Genomic DNA, 23,810 nt, shown 5'->3' with positions numbered 1-23,810 from the left:
ATATTCCTTAATGGTATTTTATTCTCTGTCCAAGTCCATAACAAAAATAGTACACATGTGCCACTTCCTAAATGCATTAAGTCCTGTTATTTGTTTTGGATGCACCTGCAAGAAAGAAATCCATGAGGCTTCAGAGAGATATAGCAATTTGTCTATTCTTTCAAACCTACAGCCCAAAGAGTCTATCTTTCTCCAGGGCCTGAGAAGAGAGGTCTTTTTGTCTCATTAATGGCCACTAATGAGACAACAAATAGTAAGTATTCTTGCTGGTGTTCTTCCAGAGCAGGACTTGACTAACTTGATTTTTTAATGGTCCTTTTCTCAATTTTCCTTAAGGCCGCTGACAGCAAAGGGTTAAAGAACACTTGTAGTCTTTAGCAAAAGAAAATGATTTAATTAGGTCACATCAGCCCTACTTTCTCAATAAATCACCTAGAGAACAAATATTATGTTGGTGTGGTATCATGGCACTGAGATTGCAAAACTGGTTTTGTAATCATAGTTATAACCCTAGTTCCACCACTTTGATCTAGTACCCAGAAATTACCTAGCACATGAGAAGGGTTTAACAAATATTCACTTAATAAACAAATGAACAAATAAGTAAGTGAAGCTCTCTAAGGATCAATTTCCTTATCTGAAAAATGAAGATAACACTACTTCTGTAGTGGCCCTCATAGGGAGGGCCTGGTGCACAGCACACACACAATCACTGGTTATTTGTAACAGACATGATAAATGGCAAAAAGTTTAGGATCATATTTAATGCAGATTTTGCTCCTAGGCAAATCTTTGGGTTTACATTTCTTATTTGTAAACTGTAGTGCCTAAGACTCAAAGTATAGGGCATGAATAGTTTATGGAGGGTACTGAAATCACCAATGGGAAAATACCATCCATAGTGTAGAAATGACTATATACTGACCATTAATTTCCAGGCTTAAACTACTGCTTATAAACTATACTTCAGCTGTTAACTGTAAGGACTCACTGCCAAACTGAACTATAGGCACTTTATACCTAAGTTCTTAATGATCTACGATGAGAAAGTAGTTCAAAGTAAATTTCTTCTTTATAGCCTACTGCAGTAGCTTTACAACTTTTTGGTTTCAGAATCCCTTTATACTCTTCAAGAATACTGAGATTCCTAAAGAATTGCATGTGGTTATAGTTATCAACATTTACTGTGCTAAAAATTAAAACTAAAATAAATATTTAAAATGTACTTAATTAATTTTCTTAAGTGACAAAATAAAGCCTTTATGTATTAATATGAATATTATATTTTTATGAAAAATAATATTTTTATGAAAAATAACTTTGTTTTCCAAAAGAAAAAAGTTTAGTGAGAATAATGGCATTGTTTTAACATTTTTTGAAAATCTCTTTAATGTCTGGTTTAACAGTACACAACTGGGTTCTGATATCTACTTCTATATACATTAAACCAATTATAATATACCGTGTCTTGGTTGAAATTTATGAAACCAATCTGATGTCACACAGATATGCAGACAAAAAAGTGAGAAGTATTTTAATAGATAATTGTAGACATTCTTTCTTAATATATCCAAACTGACAAGTGGATGTTTCTTCAAGGTGAGCTACGTGAGGAATCTGAAACCGTATCAATAAACTTTTTGTACTTTATTAAGATCCACTGGTCTATATCTTGCCCTTTGAATGGCTCTTTTACTTAAGTGTGATTTTATAACATCAGGCACTGGGCATTTGAAATACTGGTTCACTGAGTTATGTATTTCTTCTGAATGTCGACTACACCTAATTAGATATATTAAAAAATTATATTTGTTAACATAAGCTATCAATCTAAAGATGAAAGATGTGACATTTTGCTTAAAAGCTCAAATTTTATCATTGGCAACAGATACTGTCAGTTCTCCTTCTTGATGTGGCAGACTCACTTTGCTATTCTGGAGAAAGGAAATATCCAGTTTGTGTAAGTGTAGTTTGTCAGTCACTTTCAAGTAAAAAATGATGATCTATAAAAATAAATGACTAGTTTGGCTCAAGCAACCACACAAATGTTTTCCTTTGAGACTGCCATTTTACTTAGATATGCAGAAGTGCTTTAGCCATACCTTCCATTGTGTTACACAAATTATAAAAAGGGTTAAAATTTAATAAAAGTAATACTTTTGTTAGCTGCATTTATATCGAGGTGAAGAATATGACTACTAGAATAGTTTTGTGTCATGGCCTTGATTCATACTAAGGTGCCAGCGCTTTTAAACAATATTGATTTTGTGCAGCCAGTACAAACGTCAACAGTAAAAAGCAAAAAAAAAAAAAAAAAAAAAATCTTATTACTATTATGAAAATAATTTTGACTTTGTGGATTCCCTGCAAGGGTAGAGGACCTCTGGGAACCACGGACCACACTTTGAGAACCACCAACTATAATATTTTATTTTCATTATCTTTTTCCCTGTGGCAGAGAAGAGATATTGTTTTCAATTTAAACTTTGCCATGAACAGGGCAAAATTTTATATGAATCCTTAAGGTAAATGAGTAACAGGAAAAAAATCATTCACTTATTTTTTTGTTTTTATAAAGAATGTAAATAAAGATTAAATTTTTTGTTTAAGTTTAAATTCACAGGTATCCTATAACTTCATGCCTCAGAGTTGCAGCCTAGACATGGATTCACTTAAATAGAGGGAAATGACCGTGACTGTAAACAATTCCATTCACAATATTCAGCCATAGGTTTTTCTAGATAACTAAAGATAAGCATTTCTTTCAACTTATCAACATCACAGCAAGACATCTATATGTATATATTATATATATTCATGAAATGCCATATTTGACAACTGGTTATAACTTAATTGGTAGTTTAGAGAATTTAGCAATTCTGAACATTTAACATGATTATCCTATGTCCCAAGGGCTGTGCAATTTTATTAAGGTGTTTCTGTTGGATTTTCCTACAGCATATTTTGTTTTTCATAGTACCTATACTTTTTGAAGGAAATTCTATATTTTAAAATGCAAAATTATTCACCAGTACAAAAATTACTATCAGTTTTGATGGTAAATATTATAAGGTTATCATATACACAAGAAGATACTATACTATCCTAAGAAATGTACTTTACCTTGTATTACATTTAACACTTCATTAGATGATCGCTTTCCCATAATAATCAGAAAAAGTGGAAACTGATCTGTTTTTTGAGTCCGAATGGTTTGTGCAACAACACTGCCAAAGTGTCTATTGCACATTGTCAGAAATCTAAAATGAGATAAAATTTAAAGTAAGTTTCATTTCAGAGTTTAATACATTTATTAGTACCTCAACAAAAAACTCATTGTTTTATTAGTTATGTTAAAATTAAGCAGCTTGTTTGATATCAATATGTAAAGTCTTGCAATGCTGAGTTTTCTACTATTACAGAAATGATTATCATACAGAAAAGCAGGCAGCACACCTTACCTGCTGTCTGGGGTTGACAGCACGGGATCCTTAAATACTCTAACCTGTACTACCCTAAACCACGTGAAAAACAAATAAAATGAATTTTAAGAGAAAATAATTTCTTAAATAGGACAAATATTTCATGGTACAAAGTTAAACTATCATTATTCTAATTTAAACAGGATTTAGCAACATTTTCACAAGTGTTTAGACTCAAGAATTGTACTTTAGAATTATGTTTTCTCCAATAGTAGCAAATTTTCTAATTTCATACTTAGTATGGAATAAAAATAATAATTCTAAGCTTTTGACCAAAAAAATCTCAAAGATATTAGCATACTGAAGTCTAGCATTAGTATTCTTAACACGATCTAGAATAAATGAAAAAACTGATAAAGCTTTTCTCTTCTATTAGAGGACTGTTTGAAATTAGCATTTCTTTCAAGAGAAAAGGGTAGCTTATGATATGTTTTCAGATCTGATGGTAAAAAGTAAATGTCATAATAATAATGAATTATGAAAGACCAAATGCAAATATAGAATGCTTTAATAAGATCCAATTTAATAAAGTCTGTAAAAATAATGGACTTTTAATAACACAGGTCACAAAAGGCAAAACAGTGGAAATTCTGGGGACTAGCCACTGGTACTGGCTTATTAATTCTTAATTATGTTCATGAAAGGCAACTTAAATCATGTGTTTTCTTATGCCTTATGATAATATTTTAGGTAACAACTCCTCTGAAATGTATGTTCTAGCTGATGAGCAAAGTCCTGTCATCACATGCATTAGAAGGTAAATCTATTTGAGAAGACAAACGGCATTGAAATGTCATGTGCTCAGATTCATTTGATAACCAAATTCAAAACAGAATCAAACTTCTTAATTTTTAAAGCAATATGTTTCTTGTCTACAGAAATTCATCACCAAAACTTAGGCTGAATCCTCCACAAAACCTGTGATGTGACTACATAAACTAGACTGTGATGTGGGCCACTAGAACTGTTGGCAAGAATGTGAAGACAAGTTAGCACTGCTGCAAATAAGTTCACTGGGAGGCAGGTTCAGATACACATTTAGAACAGCAATAACCAAACCTCATGCCAATGTGAAATGACAAGGCCTTAGGAAACCCATTGTTGGCCATGGAATATCAGTGCTCCTACACAAATTCAGATTTTCACATTCCACAACTATTATGGGATAAAAGGTGCTTCAAGCAGCCTAAGCCTCCATACCAAATTTCCCAACAACCATATAGTTTTAGTTTCTCAAAGGGGATGTGTAGTTCAGGAGACTAGAAAGCTCTCATTTTTCTTTCCGCTTCTTACTAAAATGTTCGAAGTAGAAAAAAAAAAGTTGGAATGTCATTTCCTACAAAAGGGGGGAAATAAGTCCTTGTTGCTATTACACTAATGCAGTGGTTCTCAACCTTTCTAATGCCGTGACCCCGCAATACAGTTCCTCATGTTGCGGTGACCCCAAACCAAAAAATAATTTTGGTGGCTACTTCATAACTGTAATTTTGCTACAGTTATGATTCAGAATGTAAATACCTGATATGCATTATGTATTTTCCGACAGCTTTAGGCGACCCCGCTGGGGTCGCGACCCACAGGTTGAGAACCGCTGCACTAATGGATTAAATGGATATCGTGCAGTAGATGCCCATCACAGAACTAGCATTGAAAGTGGACACTAAATACTACCTAAATGGAATATTCCTCAAAATGAAAGGAAGAAAAGGAGAAAGGAAAGGGAAAGGAAGGAAAAGAGGAAGGAAGGAAGGAAGGAAGGAAGGAAGGAAGGGAGGGAGGGAGGGAGGGAGGGAGGGAGGGAGGGAGGGAGGGAGGGAGGGGAGAAGAAAGGAAGGCAGGCAGGCTAGTAGTTTTATGAATTCAATTTCAAGACAATTTTGCCTGAAAATTGTGTACTTCCCAACTTCTCTTTTTCTGAAAATGAGCTAGAAGGAAATATAATTATAAAAATGTAGTTATCTTATTTGGTTTACAATAATATTTGAAATAAAATTTTAAAACTACATAAAATATATTTTTATATTTTATAAGAGAGAGGGGGAGACTTCAAAGACACATTGGATGTCAAGTAAACTTAAAAAAACAAAAGTGATCAGTTTTCTACCAGGTATTGGTAAACTATTCTAATTTTTTGAGACCGCTGAGAAATGTATGGGGATCACTCAGCCAGGTGATGCTTTCTAGTGGCCTTAACTAACAATCTGTTCTAATAAAAGAGAGACTTTGTTAAAATTTTAATTAATATGATTAATCTTCCTAAGATCTAAATCATGTTTACTTTGAGATTTTCAAATTGCAATCATTGAGACCCTACAGAGCAGCGGAGAGCCACACATTACAAACTGCCTGCTTGTCAGTTCCGCCCACTACCATTACAAGAATTTCACCGCACAGATACCAAATCCTTCTCATGGCTGGGAGGCTCTGCTTCTTCCTCTAAAGATCATTCACAGCACCAAGCTGGCATTCACAGCACATGACCGGCAGCAAAAATCCAGGTCAAAATATTAGAACAGAAACAGATTTGGAAAAAACAAGTTGTTTTAAGAGAAACAACAATGTGGTTCTTTTAATCATGGTCTTTCCTTCCCATAGAAGAGGTTAAGTGTGTCAGTGCATTTAGTGGAAGCCCAGAGTTTTCAACCTAACTAACTGCATATGGTGTTCATCATGGAGAGGTATCATGAAGGGATAAATGGTTTCTACAGCAATTGAATTCCACAAGTCTCAAATCCAAAGGAAGAAGCAGAGACAACTGTTCATTGGCAAGGAGAAATGGCTGTTTATAAATTATAAAATATGTATTTTAATAAATCAAACAACCTACTCATCATAGACCTACTTGGGGAATAACAGGTTGCTTAATTAACCCCCTAAACCAAAAGCTAAAGCAACAAATTTGAAAACACAAAAAACAAATGCTCTCACTATAGGGGTAACATTATTGAGAGAAGAAGGGAAGCAGGAGAAGAAAAAGGAAGGGTTGAGAAAATCAATTCAAGAAAAACAGTTAATCACAAATCAGGTATAATAAAGCAACTCATTTGTCTCTGGGAGATGGGGGATTAGGGTGTGGGAAGCCTCAAACTTTGACATTGGTAAAGAAACAAATAGAAGCAGTAGCTCTTATTCACCAGTTTGCTATTAGAAATCTAAAAAACAAATCTTACCTTTAAATGTAAAGAAAAATTAGTAAAATTTTCAGTCGCTGAGGTATAAATCTTTTCTAACTTGCTAATGGAAATAGGGATTACTAATAAATCAGATATGGGAAAAAGTAATCTCATTTTAATTCAAAATAGGATATAGTTTTGTTGCTTTCAATCAAAGTCATAATTAAAAATGTACTAAAAGAAACGCACCAGTTTAAGGGGGAAGGTGATGAAATTCCACAAACACCACCTATCTACTCTGTACTAGAAAATGTAAAACAAGGCACACTTGATGAAAAATGGAGGCCACAAAACTATGTCTGGCTTCCTGAATATGAATATTATAATACATTCAGTGTGACTCCCATAAAAATAAAGACGCCTGAGATGTAAAGTGGGAATAATATTTATCTTTAAAACACGTATATTCTTGTAAGATATAGGAAGCCTACTCAGAAGTGTGCTCAGAATATGGTCGTCCCTTAAAATTGGTAACAGTTTCATTATTATTAGCTGTATAATGGTATTTAACATTTTATCACAATAACTTTCAGGATTAAAATAATAGCTTATACTGACAGGCCAACACTGAAAAGATTATTTTTTTAGCATAATAAGACACAGCATCAAAGAACTGTTGACTAAATAAAAACAGTCACTGATTTTTCTTTCACTCAGAGAACGAAAGAGCAGGCATCGATATTTGGAAAGTAAGAAAATGTAATTATAGATGCTGTAGTTGTGCAATACCACAAAATTCACATATTTAAAAGTGAATACAAAACTAAAACCACTATTTCCTTTTTAATGCAGCTCTGTTTAACAACGTTGATTACTTGAAAACCAGGAATCAACATCAAAATTTCTGGCTGCTTACTCTTGAGCCATTAAACTATTAAATGTCTTTCTGATAATGGGTGAACCATTGCTCCAAAACAAGTTTACTGAGCAGAAGGAATTCATAATTCAACAGTGCTGCAGGACTTCTCAGTATTATCCAATAGTTTGAGGTAAATCGTTCGTATAGACTTCCTTAGCTGCAGCCGCTAACCTTATACTACTTCTTTTGAAGACACGTTAGTAACAAATCAAACTAGTATTTTTGGCTATAGTAACAAGCCTCATGACTTACACGTATTCATTCATGAGTTTGTTCAATCACATTTATGTACATCAGTAGAAAAACCAAACATAATGTAAAGTACCTTACAGATCATCTACCTATTTGCCAATACAAAATTCTCCTTTCCTCCCCCTTTCCCTTTAATACAGAAGTGAGACTTACCAAGTTGCTAGCACTGAAGGTATGCGCAAACCAGGCTAGCAAAAGAGTTTTATCTCTGGCAACATCATTTCCACAAGTCTGCATGCCATACCATTGTTAGCTCATTTCTGGAGTTTCCCCATTAGGAATAAGCTTCAGCACCCCTGGCACATACCCCTTTGTCCCTTGACAGTGGCTTTGATTGTTGGAAACAGTCTGAAGTCTTTGGTTCAAACTGAATTAGGTGAACAAGGACCATGACAGAGTGATCTTCAAGCGTTCATGGCCTAGGAATCCTCTAGGAAGTTTATTTAAAAGGCAAGTTCCTCCGCCCCATTCCCTCAGATTCTGAGTTAATAAATTGGGGTAAGGGCCAGGAAACTGCTTTTTTAATATGCTGCTAATCCCACCCCAGGCTAACAGACCACATTTCCACACTTTAAAAACTTTCAGGACACAGGTCTGCTTCCTTGTAAGGCTTTAAGGCAGCGGTTCCGATGGCTTTAGGCAACCCCTGTGTTTTGGTCGTTTGACCCCCGCCGGGGTCACGACCCACAGGTTGAGAACCGCTGCTTTAAACTGTCTCTGAAGGCAGTTTTTAAAGAAGTTATACCCAAAATATTTGGGCAATGGCAGCTTCACTAGACCCAGTGTCAAGTCTCCTGAGATGGTTACCACAGAAGATGTTAATTCTCACTTGCTTTATCTTTATAGATGTGCTGCAAGCTGATGAGAGACAAACAAATATCTCTAAAGTCTGTGAACTCCTGGTGACAGAGAAAACACAAAGCAGAGAAGGGGAGCTTGCAATATAAAATGAGTAGTCAGGGTAAGTCTCACTGCAGAGTTGATATTTGATCAATGACTCAAGATGGTGAAGGGAGAAGGGAAACACAACACCCATCTCCAGGAAGAGAATTCTGGGCAGAGAGAACAGCAAATAAAAAAGCAACAAGAGGGTTAGTATTGTTGGAGCAGAATGAAGTATAAAAGTCAAAATTATCAATTTTGACTATGGTAAAAAACACCATAACTAGCCCAAAGAGAAATGATAAGCAGAGGGGAAATGTCTGAATTGCAAATCATGGAGAAAAGGGCTAATTTCCCTAATATGTATATGAAGAACTCTAATAAAACAATAGGAAAAAGATCAACAAATAATATATAAAGACAGCTCCCAGAAATGAAAATAGTAATGGCTCAGAAACATGTGAAAGGATACTAAAATAATTTAGAATGAGTTAACTAATTAAAGTTATAATAAAAAAATTTTATCTGTCAGATTAGTAAAGGTAAAAAAACTTAGCAATATGATGCATTGGCAAGATTATAGCCAAACGGCTACTACTGTACCTGCTAGTAAAAGTGAAATTGGTACCAACTCTCTTGTGGGCAATTTGCCAGTATATACTAAAATGAAAAAATGCATCTATATTCTTAAACTAGCACTTCTACATCTGAGAATTTAGTCTATAAATATACTTCTATGTGGAAATTACCTAAGTGCACAATTATTGTAAGCTTATAATAACAGAATACTGACCATAATTCAAATGTCTATATCAATAGGGTTTGATTAAATAACTTATAGAATTTTTTGAAATTTAAAGGAATACTATATAGCCATAAAATATGAAGAGTTCTTTATTAACTGATTTGAAATATATTAAGATACAATGTTAATGGAAAAAGCAAGGTGTTAAATAGTATATATTTACAATTTGTGTAAACTAGGGAAAAATAAATATAGCATATTAGCTTGTTTACATATTAAATGATCTCTGGATGGATAAGTAAGAAACTTTTAACATTGTCACTGAGGAAGGTAACTTTGAGATGAGTAAGGAGACTTTTTATTATTTACCTTTTTATGCCTTTTGAGTTTTGACCAATGTGAATATATCAACCAATTATAAAATAAATATGAAATCTGAAAGATAGCAATCCCCTTATATAAATAAAAATGGCAAGTAATATCAATTCCATCAACTTTAAACACAATGTTAATCACATTTCTTATTTTTTTTATTAGTTTTGTGCAAGTATATCTTTTCCTTTTTGTGGTGCTCACAGTCTAGGTGGATACAGTATTTTAGTCTTCTACACAATATTAATAAACCAACATTTGAAATGGTTGAATAATATTCCACTGAGTAGATATATACATTGCCATATTTATAACTATTAACTTAAAGCAAGATGTTTCTTTTCAGTATTTTAAAAATTATTATTATAAGAAATGCTGGGATAAATATCCTGAATTATATCCTTAGAAAAAAAAGTCTATGAAGTGGAATTATAGGATAAAAAGGAAGAATCATGTAATGATTATTGATACATATTATCAAATTGTTTTCTAAAAGGATGACATAATGCCTCTCCATGCAAATGAAAATATTGCATGCATGTCAGAGAACACAGCCAAATTTAAGAAAACATCGAGTTAGCGTGGGTACATTTAATCTCAAAAGTATCTCTCACCTGACCAAGGCTAAGACTTTCCAATACCAGTAAACCTAAATTGTCTCAACAGATTAGTGGACAATTTAAAAAACCAAAATAACTTCTTTATCTGCTTACTGTCATCTGTAAGTCATTCAACTGAAAAGACTTTGAGGCACTGAAAGTTTAATGACAGGTCTGTAGCTAATCTATAAGGTGCTAATTTATACTAATTTTTTGGAGGAACAACAATAATAAATAGATAATTGGCTGTCTTTTTCTTACCACTAGTAAGAATATAAACATTTATTTTAAATACCCCATATAAATCTTAGTTGGAAAGGATAAGAGAAAACACCTAAATCTAATCTCTATCAAATGTAGAAATCCCTTCTCTAGAACTGTAAAGAGAAGATTCATTTTCCACGGACTGTATAAAAGAGCAAAATTTATGTTAAATGCCAGATAATATTTCTTCTGTGTTCTTCCTTTTACCAATCAATCAATATTTATAAGGACCCACTAAATATATGATAAAACATGGTTTCTGTTCTTAAGATAATAAAGATATTTTTGGGTTTGGTAAATCAAAGACTCCGAAAAGGAAACATATATGGTACATACCAGGGGCCTCGATTTAGTGGTTCTGACTAAGTGCTGGAGGGAATCAGAGAAGGGAATACCAGATCTTAGAATTCAGGGAGAACTTTGTGTTCCACGATGGTGCCCCTGGAGAGCTATTAGGAGGAGAGGAATCATCTCTGCATTCCTAGCACCTAGTGACTAACATGCATTTGTTGCATGAATGGGCCAATTCATGCTTCAGTTATCTTTATCTTCACAATGGCAATGTTGACCATACAACCTTCCTTTACCTCTTCCAACTACTTTTGAAGTGAGTTTTAATTAAGAGAGTTGGCGTGATTTATCGTGGTCTCCAAAGCCCCTTTTACTGTGCTTCCACCTCCACAGGTCATTAGAACCGGCAGAGTAAGCAGGTATTGATCCACAAGTTCATGACTCTAAGCTTTCCTCTTAATTTTTAGCATACTGAAGTTTTTACATAATTTCATCCTGTCACCATCCACTGACAGAAAATATGACTTAAAAGAGGTTAAAAAAAAAAGGTCTAAAATATCCAAACATTAACACATTAGAGAAAGCAGGAATTACGGCAAGCAGCGTAATACTTGTGGGAAGAACAAGGACTTCAGAGTTAAACAAACCTGGCTTTTTACTTGCTGATTGTTTCTTTTTCATATATAAAGTGAAGATAATGATATCTACTTTAGAATTAGTCTGTGGGTTAATAAATATTGTTTCTTTTCCTCTTTATGTCAAAACCTGTTCCTTTTTCAGAGTCAAAACTGGTTTTTCTTTCTGCACGCCCAACTTAAGGCTATGGCAAAACGGTTCCTAATAAAAGTTACAGTAGCAATCTCACACTCATCTACCTAAACAAAGAGTTATACTTGGCACCATGGTTAGCACTATATCACACTGTATAATTCTATAGTCTGTATAAATAGCATACTAAGATCATACCCTATTTTAGGATAGCGATTTAAAGTAAAAATAAAAAATTATATATATAAAATATATTTTTTTCATGTTGTCACATTCTCTGATTTTTTTCCAGCTGCAAAATTTGGAGACTGTGATTTTATTATATAAAATATGTTCACTGTCATTTATTTCAGAGTTGGTCAGTTTCTCTTGGAACCCTGACATTTCCTTATGTATTTGAAAAGAACTATCATTCTAATGGATAAAAAATGTGGGAGAGCGTTAACAGAAATCTTATACACAGGAGGAAGGTCTTGAAAAGAGAAATGACCAACAGCACAGAACAATAAATAGCACTTCAGTCAACTCATCAAAGCTTTCAAGCAAGAATCAATTACAACCCAGCACTTCACAAAGGCTCACTTGAGAAAGCTGATGTTTGACAGAGTTGAATGAATAGGTTGACTCTGTATGCTTTTCCTCTGAGCTCTATACCTGTTACGAATTAGATCATCAAAATGAAATATTTAAGGACCATATTACCTAAGCTCCCCAAAGAATTACCATCACTGAAAAAAGATTTAACATAAAGCCCTCTGCTTTTTCACAGGGGATTGATGTAAGAAACATCTGCTTATAATAATCTATCTTATGTAAAATAACAGTAGAAAATAATTGTCAATTATGTTCCATAATGACTGTCAAACAGAAAAGCATGTAATAGAATTCTCCCCTAAATTCAGCACCAGGAAGTTAAAATTAAAAAAAAAAATTATTTAGTTTTTCAATTACAGTTGACATACAATGTTATATGAGTTTCAGGTATAACAACATAGTGATTAACTGTATCACTTAAAAAGTGATCATACTGATAGGTTTAGTGCCAGGACATCTTGAGATGTTGACTGAACTATTAGGCTTCCTTTAATCAGACAATGAGAATTGTAAATGATGAACTATAAACTTGAGGCTATCATATCTGGGAAATAACAGGAACTCAATAAGTATATATTAGATGGATAAATGAATAAATGAGGCTATATCTATTATATTTTCTTTTTTCTCCATTAGCTGCCAGAATTACAGAGTTGTAGTCAGTATTTATATAAAAAAAACTTTAGTCAACCCAAGTGTTTATAAATATGCATTATTTGACACTTTCAATTGGTTTCCATCTTATTTTACTTTTATTTTCCTGTTTTATATTGTATCTATTCTTGTGTAGCTATTGTATCTATTTTTAAAGTAGGAAAAGAATAAATGCTAAATGGAAAATCAGACAAAAATATGTAGGAGAGAAAATGGGAGCAATATAGTACAGTGAATGCTTACTGCATACTGTACTAGATAACAAATGGATAGGCAGTAGAACAAATGGGACAGCAAAGAGCTAGAATGAATAATAGAAATTACTATCAACTAATGACCATACTACCTTAAAAAAAATTTTTTTTTTAAATTTACTGACTTGAGAAAGAGAGAGAGAGAGGGACATAGATCTGTTCCTGTATGTGCTCTGACCGGGGACAGACCAGCAACTTCTGCACTTCAAAACGATCCTCTAACTAACCAAGCCATCTGGTCAGAGCAGAGGACCATATTACCTTAAAGACAAGTAAATACCTTGATTTTCAAAAAGTACAGACCAGCACACCTGATCTCAGTTCCTTAATAAAACTAGAAAAGTCACTGAGACAAATGGTGTATGAATACTTAGAATACAGTAGGTGGTGACTGGGTTATTTAGAACATAACAAGCCCAACTAACTATGAGGTTACCAGACTGAGAACTCTGGAGCATTCCATAAACTTCAACTATCTGGAATTCAATAAGGCATGTGACAAGGTAGCTAAAAATCCTTTTTAGAATAAGATTCAGAAACATAAATTAAGTTAGATAAATTCTTTGTCACCAGGAAATTGAACCTCTGGAATGCTACTAAACTGAGAGTGATTTCAAATAGTTTACCACTTGGCTTTGCCTCCTCTGAGGCAAGAAATAAAATATATATGTACTGCCAGACTTTAAAAAAATCAATCATCCCATTCAATTCTAAAAACAACTCCTAAGGATGTGGTCTTTTTTTTTTTTTTTAATCATCAATTTCCAGTACAGAAATTTCAACTTAGAATGTTTTATCAACTTGCCCAACGTCACTACAGTGGCCTTGTGGCATGGCTAGAATTCTAATTCTGGTCTGACTAAATCCAAAACTCATTCATACTCTTAACCATTATGCTCTCATGCATTCTTATACAACAAATAATTATTGAGATTGTAGTAAGAAATAAAAGTGAAAAAGACTGATGTAATTTTTGCCCTTATGAAGCTTATATCTCAGTGAAAGAATCAGAAAACAATGTTTTTAAATAAGCAAAAGTACTAGCTTATTATGAAAAGTTGTAGGAGAGTACTATGAAAGAGAATAAGGGTAGAGAAGCCTTCTCTAGAAAGGTTCAACAGACTTTTTTGATGAAGAGACATTTAAATAAAGACAATATTAAGCTCATTTCTGTCTGATGACTTCTGTTTTTTCAATCAACTAGTGAGGGTAGCTGAAAAGAATAGAGAGGGACATGAGATGTTTCTTTTGTGAATGAAGAGTAGTATAAAATAAGACCTCTTCCCCACAGGAAGCCAGGGGGCTTTTTACACAGGGGGCCAGTTCACTGTCCCTCAGACCGTTGGAGGGCCGGACTATAAAAAAAACTATGAACAAATCCCTATGCACACTGCACATATCTTATTTTAAAGTAAAAAAACAAAATGAGAACAAATACAATATTTAAAATAAAGAACAAGTAAATTTAAATCAACAAACTGACCAGTATTTCAATGGGAACTATGCTCCTCTCACTGACCACCAATGAAAGAGGTGTCCCTTCCGGAAGTGCGGCGGGGGCTGGATAAATGGCCTCAGGGGGCCGCATGTGGCCCGTGGGCTGTAGTTTGGGGACCCCTGCTAGTAGAGGGTAGTTGACTCCCAGTTCAATAGGAGCCAATAATAAATAAAATTACAGAATAGATGTGAGGATAGCACCAGAAGAACATCCCCTGGAGCACTATATACAACTCGGGGCACCTTTGGAGCAGGCTGAGTCTAGACACCGTCATGTGAGGAACAATGGAAAGAAATAAATATACTTGGTTACAAAAGGTAAGAAAATTAGGACAAACAAGATAGCTGCAGTGACACTGATAAAGAATTGTCATGTAGAAGAGAAGTTTGGCTTATTCCAAGGCCAAAACTAGAACCAAAAGGGAGAAGATTGCAGAAACTCTCTATAGGAAGAAGCACTAGAGCAAAAACCTTTTTCAGCTTTTGAGCAGATCAAAACATATTCAACAGTAGCCAAGACATGGAAACAACCAAAGTGTCCCTTGATAGAGGACTGGATAAAGATGTGGTACATCTATACAATGGAATACTACTCAGCCATAAGAAATGATGGCACAGTCCTGGCTGCTTGGCTCAGTAGTAGAGTAGAGTGTTGGCCTGGTGTGCCGATGACCCTGGTTATATTCTTGGTCAGGGCACACAGGAGAAGCGCTCATCTGCTTCTCCACCCTCCTCCTCTCATTTCTCTCTCTCTCTCCTCCTCCTCCCTTCCTGCAGCCAAGGCTCAATTAGAGCAAACTGGCACCGGGTGCTGAGGATGGCTCCATGGCCTCTGCCTCAGGTGCTAAAAAATGGCTCTGGTTGTAACGAAGCAAGGGTCCCAGATGGGCATAGCATCGCCCCCTAGAGGGCTTACCGGGTGGATCCCAGTCGGGAGTCTGTCTCTGCTTCCCCTTCTCTCACGGAATTAAAAAAAAAAAAAAAAAAGAAATGATGACAATGTCATTTATGACAACATAGATGGATCTTGAGAACATTATACTCAGTGAAATAAGTAAATCATAAAAAGCTAAAACTGTGATTTCACACATACGTGGGATATAAAACTGAGACTCATGGACATAGATAAAAGTGAAGTGGTTACCGGGGGAAGGGGGCAGGGAAAAGAGGGATGTGTGGAAGGGTGTAAAGAAGGACAAATATAAGGTGATAGAAAATGATTTGACTTTGGGTGATGGATATACAGCATAATCAATAGTTCAAATGCTATAGAAATGTTTACCTGAAACCTATATACTCTTATTGATCAATGGCACCCTGTTAAATTTAATTTTCTAAATAAAATTTAAAAATATATATACTATCTTTTGAAGCTTTCCTTTTGCTCTCTGAGTAGTGCTGAGTTAGAAACTGGAGTGACATCAGTTGAGCATATTACAGGCATACCTCAGATATTGTGGGTTTGGTTCCAGACCACTGCAATAAAGCAAGTTTTAATCGTTTTGCTGGTGGAGGGCCTGGCCTTCAATTTGTAAATAACAAAACATCTGTGAAGTATAATTAAGTGAAACACAATAAAGCGAGACCTGCCTGTGTAGGGCAAAATACCTGCATGGCTGCAAACTGACACTGACCGAGAATGATTTTAACGCCACTCTTAATATTTGGTGAATCTCATATTTACGTGTTCCTGAGCAAAAAGTCCATGCCTTATCCATTTCTTATTTCCCCCACAGGACTTTGCACACAGTTATTCAGTACATTTTTGTTGCTGAATAATCCAGCCTGGCAAGGTCATGGGAAGTAAAGAATTATGTATCAGAAAAGCACAGGTAGATTTGGGATTTACATCTAGTACAGCCACTTGCATGACATTGGGTATGTTACAGAAGCTCTATGAGCCAAAAATAGTTTCTTCATTATGTGAAATTGTAGCTTTGCAATTTACCTTTCAAAATTGCAGTTAAATGAGGTAATGCATAGAGGATTGAATGAACTCATATATATTGTCAGGCACATAGTAGGTGCTTAATTAATGGCTCAGGGTGTTATTATGTGCTTTTTTTTTTTTGCATTTTTCCGAAGCTGGAAACAGGGAGACAGTCAGACAGACTCCCGCATGCACCCGACCGGGATCCACCTGGCATGCCCATGAGGGGGCAATGCTCTGCCCATCTGGGGCGTTGCTCTGTTGCATCCAGAGCCATTCCAGCGCCTGAGGCAGAGGCCACAGAGCCATCCCCAGCGCCCGGCCAACTTTGCTCCAATGGAGCCTCGGCTGCGGGAGGGGAAGAGAGAGACAGAGAGGAAGGAGAGGGGGAGGGGTGGAGAAGCAGATGGGCACTTCTCCTGTGTGCCCTGGCCAGGAATCGAACCCGGGACTCCTGCACGCCAGGCTGACGCTCTACCACTGAGCCAACCGGCCAGGGCCTGCTTTGTTTTTTTTAAATGCAGCAGTGAACAGTAATAGTCTTGCCCTTGGCTAATGATAGTTTCATAGAAGCACCTGTCACAAATGACATGAGCTTGGAGGACAGTTCTAAGGGTAAAGAAACTGCCTTTTGCCTGACCTGTGGTGGTGCAGTGGGTAAAACGTCAACCTGGAAACGCTGAGGTTGCCGGTTCAAAGCCCTGGGCTTGCCTGGTCAAGGCACATATGGGAGTTGATGCTTCCAGCTCCTCCCCCCTTCTCTCTCTCTGTCTCTCTCTCCTCTCTAAAAATGAATAAATAAAAATAAATAAATAAATAAAAAATAAACAGTGAGCTGTTATTATTAAAAAAAAGTAAAAAAAAAAAAAAAAGAATGCCTTTTTTGGCAAAAAAGTCAGAAAATAATTCCTTAGCTACACCTCACTAAGATCACTATGACTAGATCATCACAAACTGGTAAGGGCAGAATACCAAGTAACAAGAAAGATCTAGTACATGAGAAAAATAAGATTTGATAAAAATTCTCATCAGACAGTTATGATTATAGGACTAGGTAGTGTTGTGGGAAGTATCCAAATCAGGTAAAAAAAGGCTTGTAAACTGGTAATTTAAAATTATCCCAAAAAACATCTTTAAAAGGATAATCTTCTATTTTAACAAGAGTAAAGAATGTATTATAAACAGTTTAGTCATCATCAATATACAGACTGGCTTGTTCTCAATCATATATTACCTTTTATCACTTCCTTCTTTCCCTTCCTTGTGGAACTATTAGAAAACTATTCACAAATACTCCCTTGGACAATGCTGAGCAGTAATTATGACTTGCTGACAAAGAGATATGAACAATTACTGAGTCCATTTGAAACCCTACACTAATAAAGTCATTAGATGCTGCCCTTGCCATGATCCTTCTAAAAGCTTCTGAAGTTACAAGAACACACGGCGGCATTGTTTGCAAGGACAATTGCTGCTGGCAGAACGCAAACCTTGAGTTAAACCATGCTGCAAATTGATCTTGACATTCTGTTAAGACCGCCACTAAAAATCAAAAGCAGAGGAGAAAAGGAGAAAATGAGTGGGTAGGATGTAATCATGGAACAGGAGGGGTTCCTCCTCACCTTCTCTCCTCCCTCTTCACAAAACAAACCAGGGAGAAAATGACAAACTCTCCTGGTGTTTTGGAACCTTTATTTTAAAGCATTAATTAAGCCTTTGACCTAAGATGTTTAGGATGGCAATACATTCCCTTTAAAACGACTGGAAGGAAAATGTAGCACAAAGGGAATAAAGAAGTTTGAGGAAAAGCATATGGAAGTCTGGCATTGAAGGCTCTCTGAAAGTCTTAATTTCCTGACCACAACATGTCCATCTGTTTTATCAGCTACTTTTGTAGAATCTGATTCTGTTCCTAAGGTAGCAGCCACAAATGAACACTCCTTGTGTTTCCCATGCAGACCTCACACCTGAGCTATATTTGCTGGATCAATGAGAGTGTAGGGTTAGACTCAACATGGTCAGCTAGGTTTCAGCCAGGCATGAGCTACTGACTAGTTTGGAATTAAGGGTAAGCCGCTGTGAATATGGCTAATTACTGAGATGGAAAGTGCAGGTGAAGACAGCTACTAATAATAAGAACTTTAAGTCAATTAACTCTTGCCAAAGATTAAGTAATGTGGAAAACTTTCATTGAATATTAAGGCTAACAAGTACCTGTCAGCACAGCAGCAGAAATTTAGTTAACTGAAATATTGCACCCAAGGGCATTAAGTTCAAAAGCTAATATTGACAGGTAATAGAATTCTGCTGTGAACATTGGTAGTGTGTATGCAAAACTTAACACAATACTACGTATATGTTACATGCAAACTCTGTAACTCAGGCATTGTCCAGCAATTCCTTGGGAACATTTGCAGCTACTCTGAACATTGCTTAGAAATGGTATGCAATGCTTGATTTAACACTTTGTAGCATGTACACTGATGTGCGAAACATTTTCACCTCAGGATCTTACATACAAGCAACTCATTCTTCAGCACTGGTAGCTGGCTGATTACCCAGCTGGCACTATCCTAGTCAGTTCAGTGTTTAAGTTTTTTAGAATGAAGATAGTCTAAACCAATACCTATACAGGATGGACAAATGGAGACATTTGCCTGTGGGCCTAATTAGTTACCTATTAACTCACTTATTACTGATGACACTGGTGGTTTACAGTTCCATACACATTCAGCGGCTTTCTCTGACAAAGCAGCTTCAGCCAAGAACCTACAGCTTAGCAGTGAGGGCACTCGTGTGCCGATCTTTCCATGTACCCAGCAGGTATCTAACAGAGGAAAGCAAACTAATGCTTTTATTGTGCTAGATAGCATTAGTATAAATACAGTGCTGTCTCTATTTAATTCTGATGGTGCCCAAATGGAACTTGCCTGGTTGCTGGGCATATCTCACCAGACAGCCAGTTTCGTACTCTGGTCTTATGGACATGTTTACTGAATCAATGCCACCACCACTGCAGAAGGCTCAGAGTACCATCCCAGAATGACCCAATATGAGATGCCAGTTGCTTCAAGGGTATCATAGAGACTTGGTAAATCTAGGGCAGAAACTCTGGAACCACTGGATAAACTGATCTAGGGTGGATTTCAAGCCTCTTTCCAGATGGCCTGCAGGCACCAGAACTCATGAGCATAGGCTACAATATTCTTGGGTGCTGCAGAGTCAGCAGAAGACATGGTACCCAGTGTGGATATTTTCAGTTTATTTGCAGGGAATGAGTTTTTGCTTTAATAGTCCTATTAATGACTATGGGGGAAGATCACAAAATTAGAGGGATATACAGTAGCTGCATTTCTAATACTCTTTAAACTACCCAAGCTGGTCTCTCTCATTTTTCAGTAAGCCTAGTAGAGATTGTTTATCAAAATAACACTTTTAAAAAGGTACTGTGTAACAATGAGATTATACACGTAGCTCCCTTGGAGAGCTGACAATCCAGCAGGGAGATAGAGAACAACCATACACTGCAACAAGTGCAATCAATATAGTTAGCGCAGGGACACTGTGGGAGCATATAGAATGTGCATTTTCACCCAGAATGCGGCAAGAGCAGGGTGGAGAGAGGCAAGGCTCCCGAGAGGTGATAGCTATCCTGAATTTTAAGAAATTATCTTTTCATCACCCAAGAATTTATTCACTAAAAGTATTTTGTTTGTTTAGTTTAATCCATGATGGTTTTCTACACATAATACAAAAGAATATCTAGCCCTGGCTGGGCAGCTCAGCTGGTAACAGTGTCATCCTGATAGGCCAAGGTTGCAGGTTCTATTTCTGGCCAGGGCACATACAATAATCAACCAATAAATGCATAAATAAGTGAAACAACAAATCTATCTACTATCTTTCTTTTCTCTTTTCTTTCTTTTTTTCTCTTCCCTCCCTCCCTCCCTCCCTCCCTCCCTTCCCCTTCCCTTCCCTTTTCTTTCTTTCTTTTTCTTTCTTTCTTTCTTTCTTTCTTTCTTTCTTTCTTTCTTTCTTTCTTTCTTTCTTTCTTTCTTTCTTCCTTTCTCTGAAGCTCTCAAACAAGTCAATAATAATAACAGAAATAATAATAAAAGAGTATCTGATCTCTGCTTCATTGTTTGCCTGTAAGCATCTGCCAAAACTGGGGTGAATCATCTGCCCAACCCAGTTGGTTGGCCCTAATCCTCAATCTTGTTCAGATCATTTAGGAATATATTAGCTGGCCAGATCCTTCTATTTTTTTCTCTCCCATAATTAGGTAAACCATGGGAGAAAAACCCTTCATTTCAGACACCTAATAAAGAGGTTTAAAATACCAATATCCTTTTGTAAGAATAACAAATATCTGCAACCCAATAAACTAGCAATGCTGCTAATATAAAAATCTCTGAATAGAAAAAAAAAATTCTAATTTCTTCTTTCCATGTGCCCTCTCTTTCAAGTCCTCCCTGACCCCCGACATAGGATGACTCAGCATGAAGTTCATTTACACTCTCAAGCACCTTGAACATACTTCATATTACATTTTAGCTCTATGTCTGTCTTACCTACAGGACTACAAATGTTTTAAACATTAGCACTGTTATTTTTTTCAACTTTTTGCCCACTGCAGAGCACCATCCCTGGTTCATATAAAACATTCAGTAAATGTTTATTCAATGAATAAACATGAAGGAAACATACCTTTCCTAGATATATTTTAGCCACTTCTAGAAGTGATTTGTAGGATCTCTTTATTTATTAGTATCCAACTCTTTTTAGCTCTTCCATCTCTTTCATTACAGGCATATCTCACTGTTTCTATCAGTATTATTGTTTAAATGGATCTTTTTTTTAAAAAAAAATTTTATTTTTTTAATGGTGCGACATCAATAAATCAGGATACATATATTCAAAGATAACAAGTCCAGGTTATCTTGTCGTTCAATTATGTTGCATACCCATCACCCAAAGTCAGATTGTCCTCTGTCACCTTCTATCTAGTTTTCTTTGTGCCCCTTCCCCTCCCCCTTTCCCTCTCCCTCTCCCCCCTCCCCCCTGTAACCACCACACTCTTATGAATGTCTCTTAGTTTCACTTTTATGTCCCACCTACCTATGGAATAATGCAGTTCCTGGTTTTTTCTGATTTACTTATTTCACTTCGTATCATGTTATCAAGATCCCACCATTTTGCTGTAAATGATCCGATGCCATCATTTCTTATGCCTGAGTAGTATTCCATAGTGTATATGTACCACATCTTCTTTATCCAGTCATCTATTGACGGGCTTTTTGGTTGTTTCCACGTCCTGGCCACTATGAACAATGCTGCAATGAACATGGGGCTGCATGTGTCTTTACGTATCAATGTTTCTGAGTTTTGGGGGTATATACCCAGTAGAGGGATTGCTGGGTCATAAGGTAGTTCTATTTGCAGTTTTTTGAGGAACCACCATACTTTCTTTCATAATGGTTGTACTACTTTACATTCCCACCAACAGTGGATGAGGGTTCCTTTTTCTCCACAGCCTCTCCAACATTTGCTATTACCTGTCTTGTTGATAATAGCTAATCTAACAGGTGTGAGGTGGTATCTCATTGCAGTTTTGATTTGCATTTCTCTAATAACTAAAGAAGATGAGCATCTTTTCATATATCTGTTGGCCATTTGTATTTCTTCCTGGGAGAAGTGTCTGTCCATGTCCTCTTCCCATTTTTTTTATTGGATTGTTTGTTTGTTGTTGAGTTTTATGAGTTCTTTGTATATTTTGGATATTAGGCCCTTATCTGAGCTGTTGTTTGAAAATATCATTTCCCATTTAGTTGGCTTTCTGTTTACTTTGTTATCAGTTTCTCTTGCTGAGCAAAAACTTCTTAGTCTGATGTAGTCCCATTCATTAATTTTTGCCTTCACTTCTCTTGCCTTTGGAGTCAAATTCATAAAATGCTCTTTAAAACCAAGGTCCATGAGTTGAGTACCTATATCTTCTTCTATGTACTTAATTGTTTCAGGTCTTATGTTTAGATCTTTGATCCATTTTGAGTTAATTTTAGTACAGGGGGACAAACTGTAGTCCAGTTTCATTCTTTTGCATGTGGCTTTCCAGTTTTTCCAGCACCATTTATTGAAGAGGCTTTCTTTTCTCCATTGTGTGTTCTTGGCCCCTTTATCAAAAATTATTTGACCATATATATGTGGTTTTATTTCTGGACTTTCTATTCTGTTCCATTGGTCTGAGTGTCTATTTTTCTGCCAATACCATGCTGTTTTGATTGTCGTGGCCCTATAATATAGTTTGAAGTCAGGTATTGTAATGCCCCCAGCTTCATTCTTTTTCTTTAGGATTGCTTTGGCTATTCGGGTTTTTTTTTTTTTATAGTTCCATATAAATCTGGCGATTTTTTGCTCTATTTCTTTAAAAAATGTCATTGGAATTTTGATGGGAATTGCATTAAATTTGTATATTGCTTTGGGTAATATAGCCATCTTGATTATATTTATTCTTCCTAACCAAGAGCAAGGTATATTCTTCCATCTCATTATATCTTTTCCAATTTCCCTTAACAATGGTTTATAGTTTTCATTATATAAGTCCTTTACATTCTTTGTTATGTTTATTCCTAAGTATTTTTTTTTTTTTGTTACAATCGTGAAGGGGATTATTCTTTTGAGTTTGTTCTCAATTGTTTCATTGTTGGCATATAGAAAGGCTATTGAATTCTGTATGTTAATTTTGTATCCTGCGACCTTACTGTATTGGCTTATTGTTTCTAGTAGTCTTTTTGTGGATTCTTTGGGGTTTTTGATGTATAGGATCATATCTGCAAAAAGTGATACCTTTACTTCTTCTTTTCCGATATGGATGCCTTTTATTTCTTTGCCTTGTCGGATTGCTCTGGCTAGAACCTCTAGTACCACATTAAATAAGAGTGGAGAGTGTACAACCCTGTCTTGTTCCTGATTTAAGGGGGAAAGCCTTCAGTTTAGTGCCATTTAATATGATGTTAGCTGATGATTTATCATATATGGCCTTTATCATGTTGAGATATTTTCCTTCTATACCCATTTTGTTGAGAGTCTTAAACATAAAATTGTGTTGTATTTTATCGAAAGCCTTTTCTGCGTCTATTGATAAGATCATGTGGTTTTTGTTCTTCGTTTTGTTGATATGGTGTATTATGTTAACCG

At 35.7% G+C, this 23,810-nt stretch overlaps 1 protein-coding gene across 1 annotated transcript in view; it reads right to left on the bottom strand.

Moving 5' to 3' along the window:
* FAF1 (Fas associated factor 1) overlaps positions 1-23,810 on the bottom strand; it is a 496,086-nt gene that overhangs the window by 114,478 nt on the left and 357,798 nt on the right. The window contains exon 14 of the mRNA XM_066269224.1: positions 3,124-3,260. Coding sequence (XP_066125321.1) covers positions 3,124-3,260 — 137 coding nt within the window. The remainder of the gene's footprint in view (positions 1-3,123; positions 3,261-23,810) is intronic.

The sequence above is a fragment of the Saccopteryx bilineata genome, chromosome 3 (genome assembly GCF_036850765.1).
Source record: "Saccopteryx bilineata isolate mSacBil1 chromosome 3, mSacBil1_pri_phased_curated, whole genome shotgun sequence".
Taxonomy (NCBI): Eukaryota; Metazoa; Chordata; class Mammalia; order Chiroptera; family Emballonuridae; genus Saccopteryx; species Saccopteryx bilineata.
This window is presented reverse-complemented; position numbering and strand designations above follow the sequence as displayed.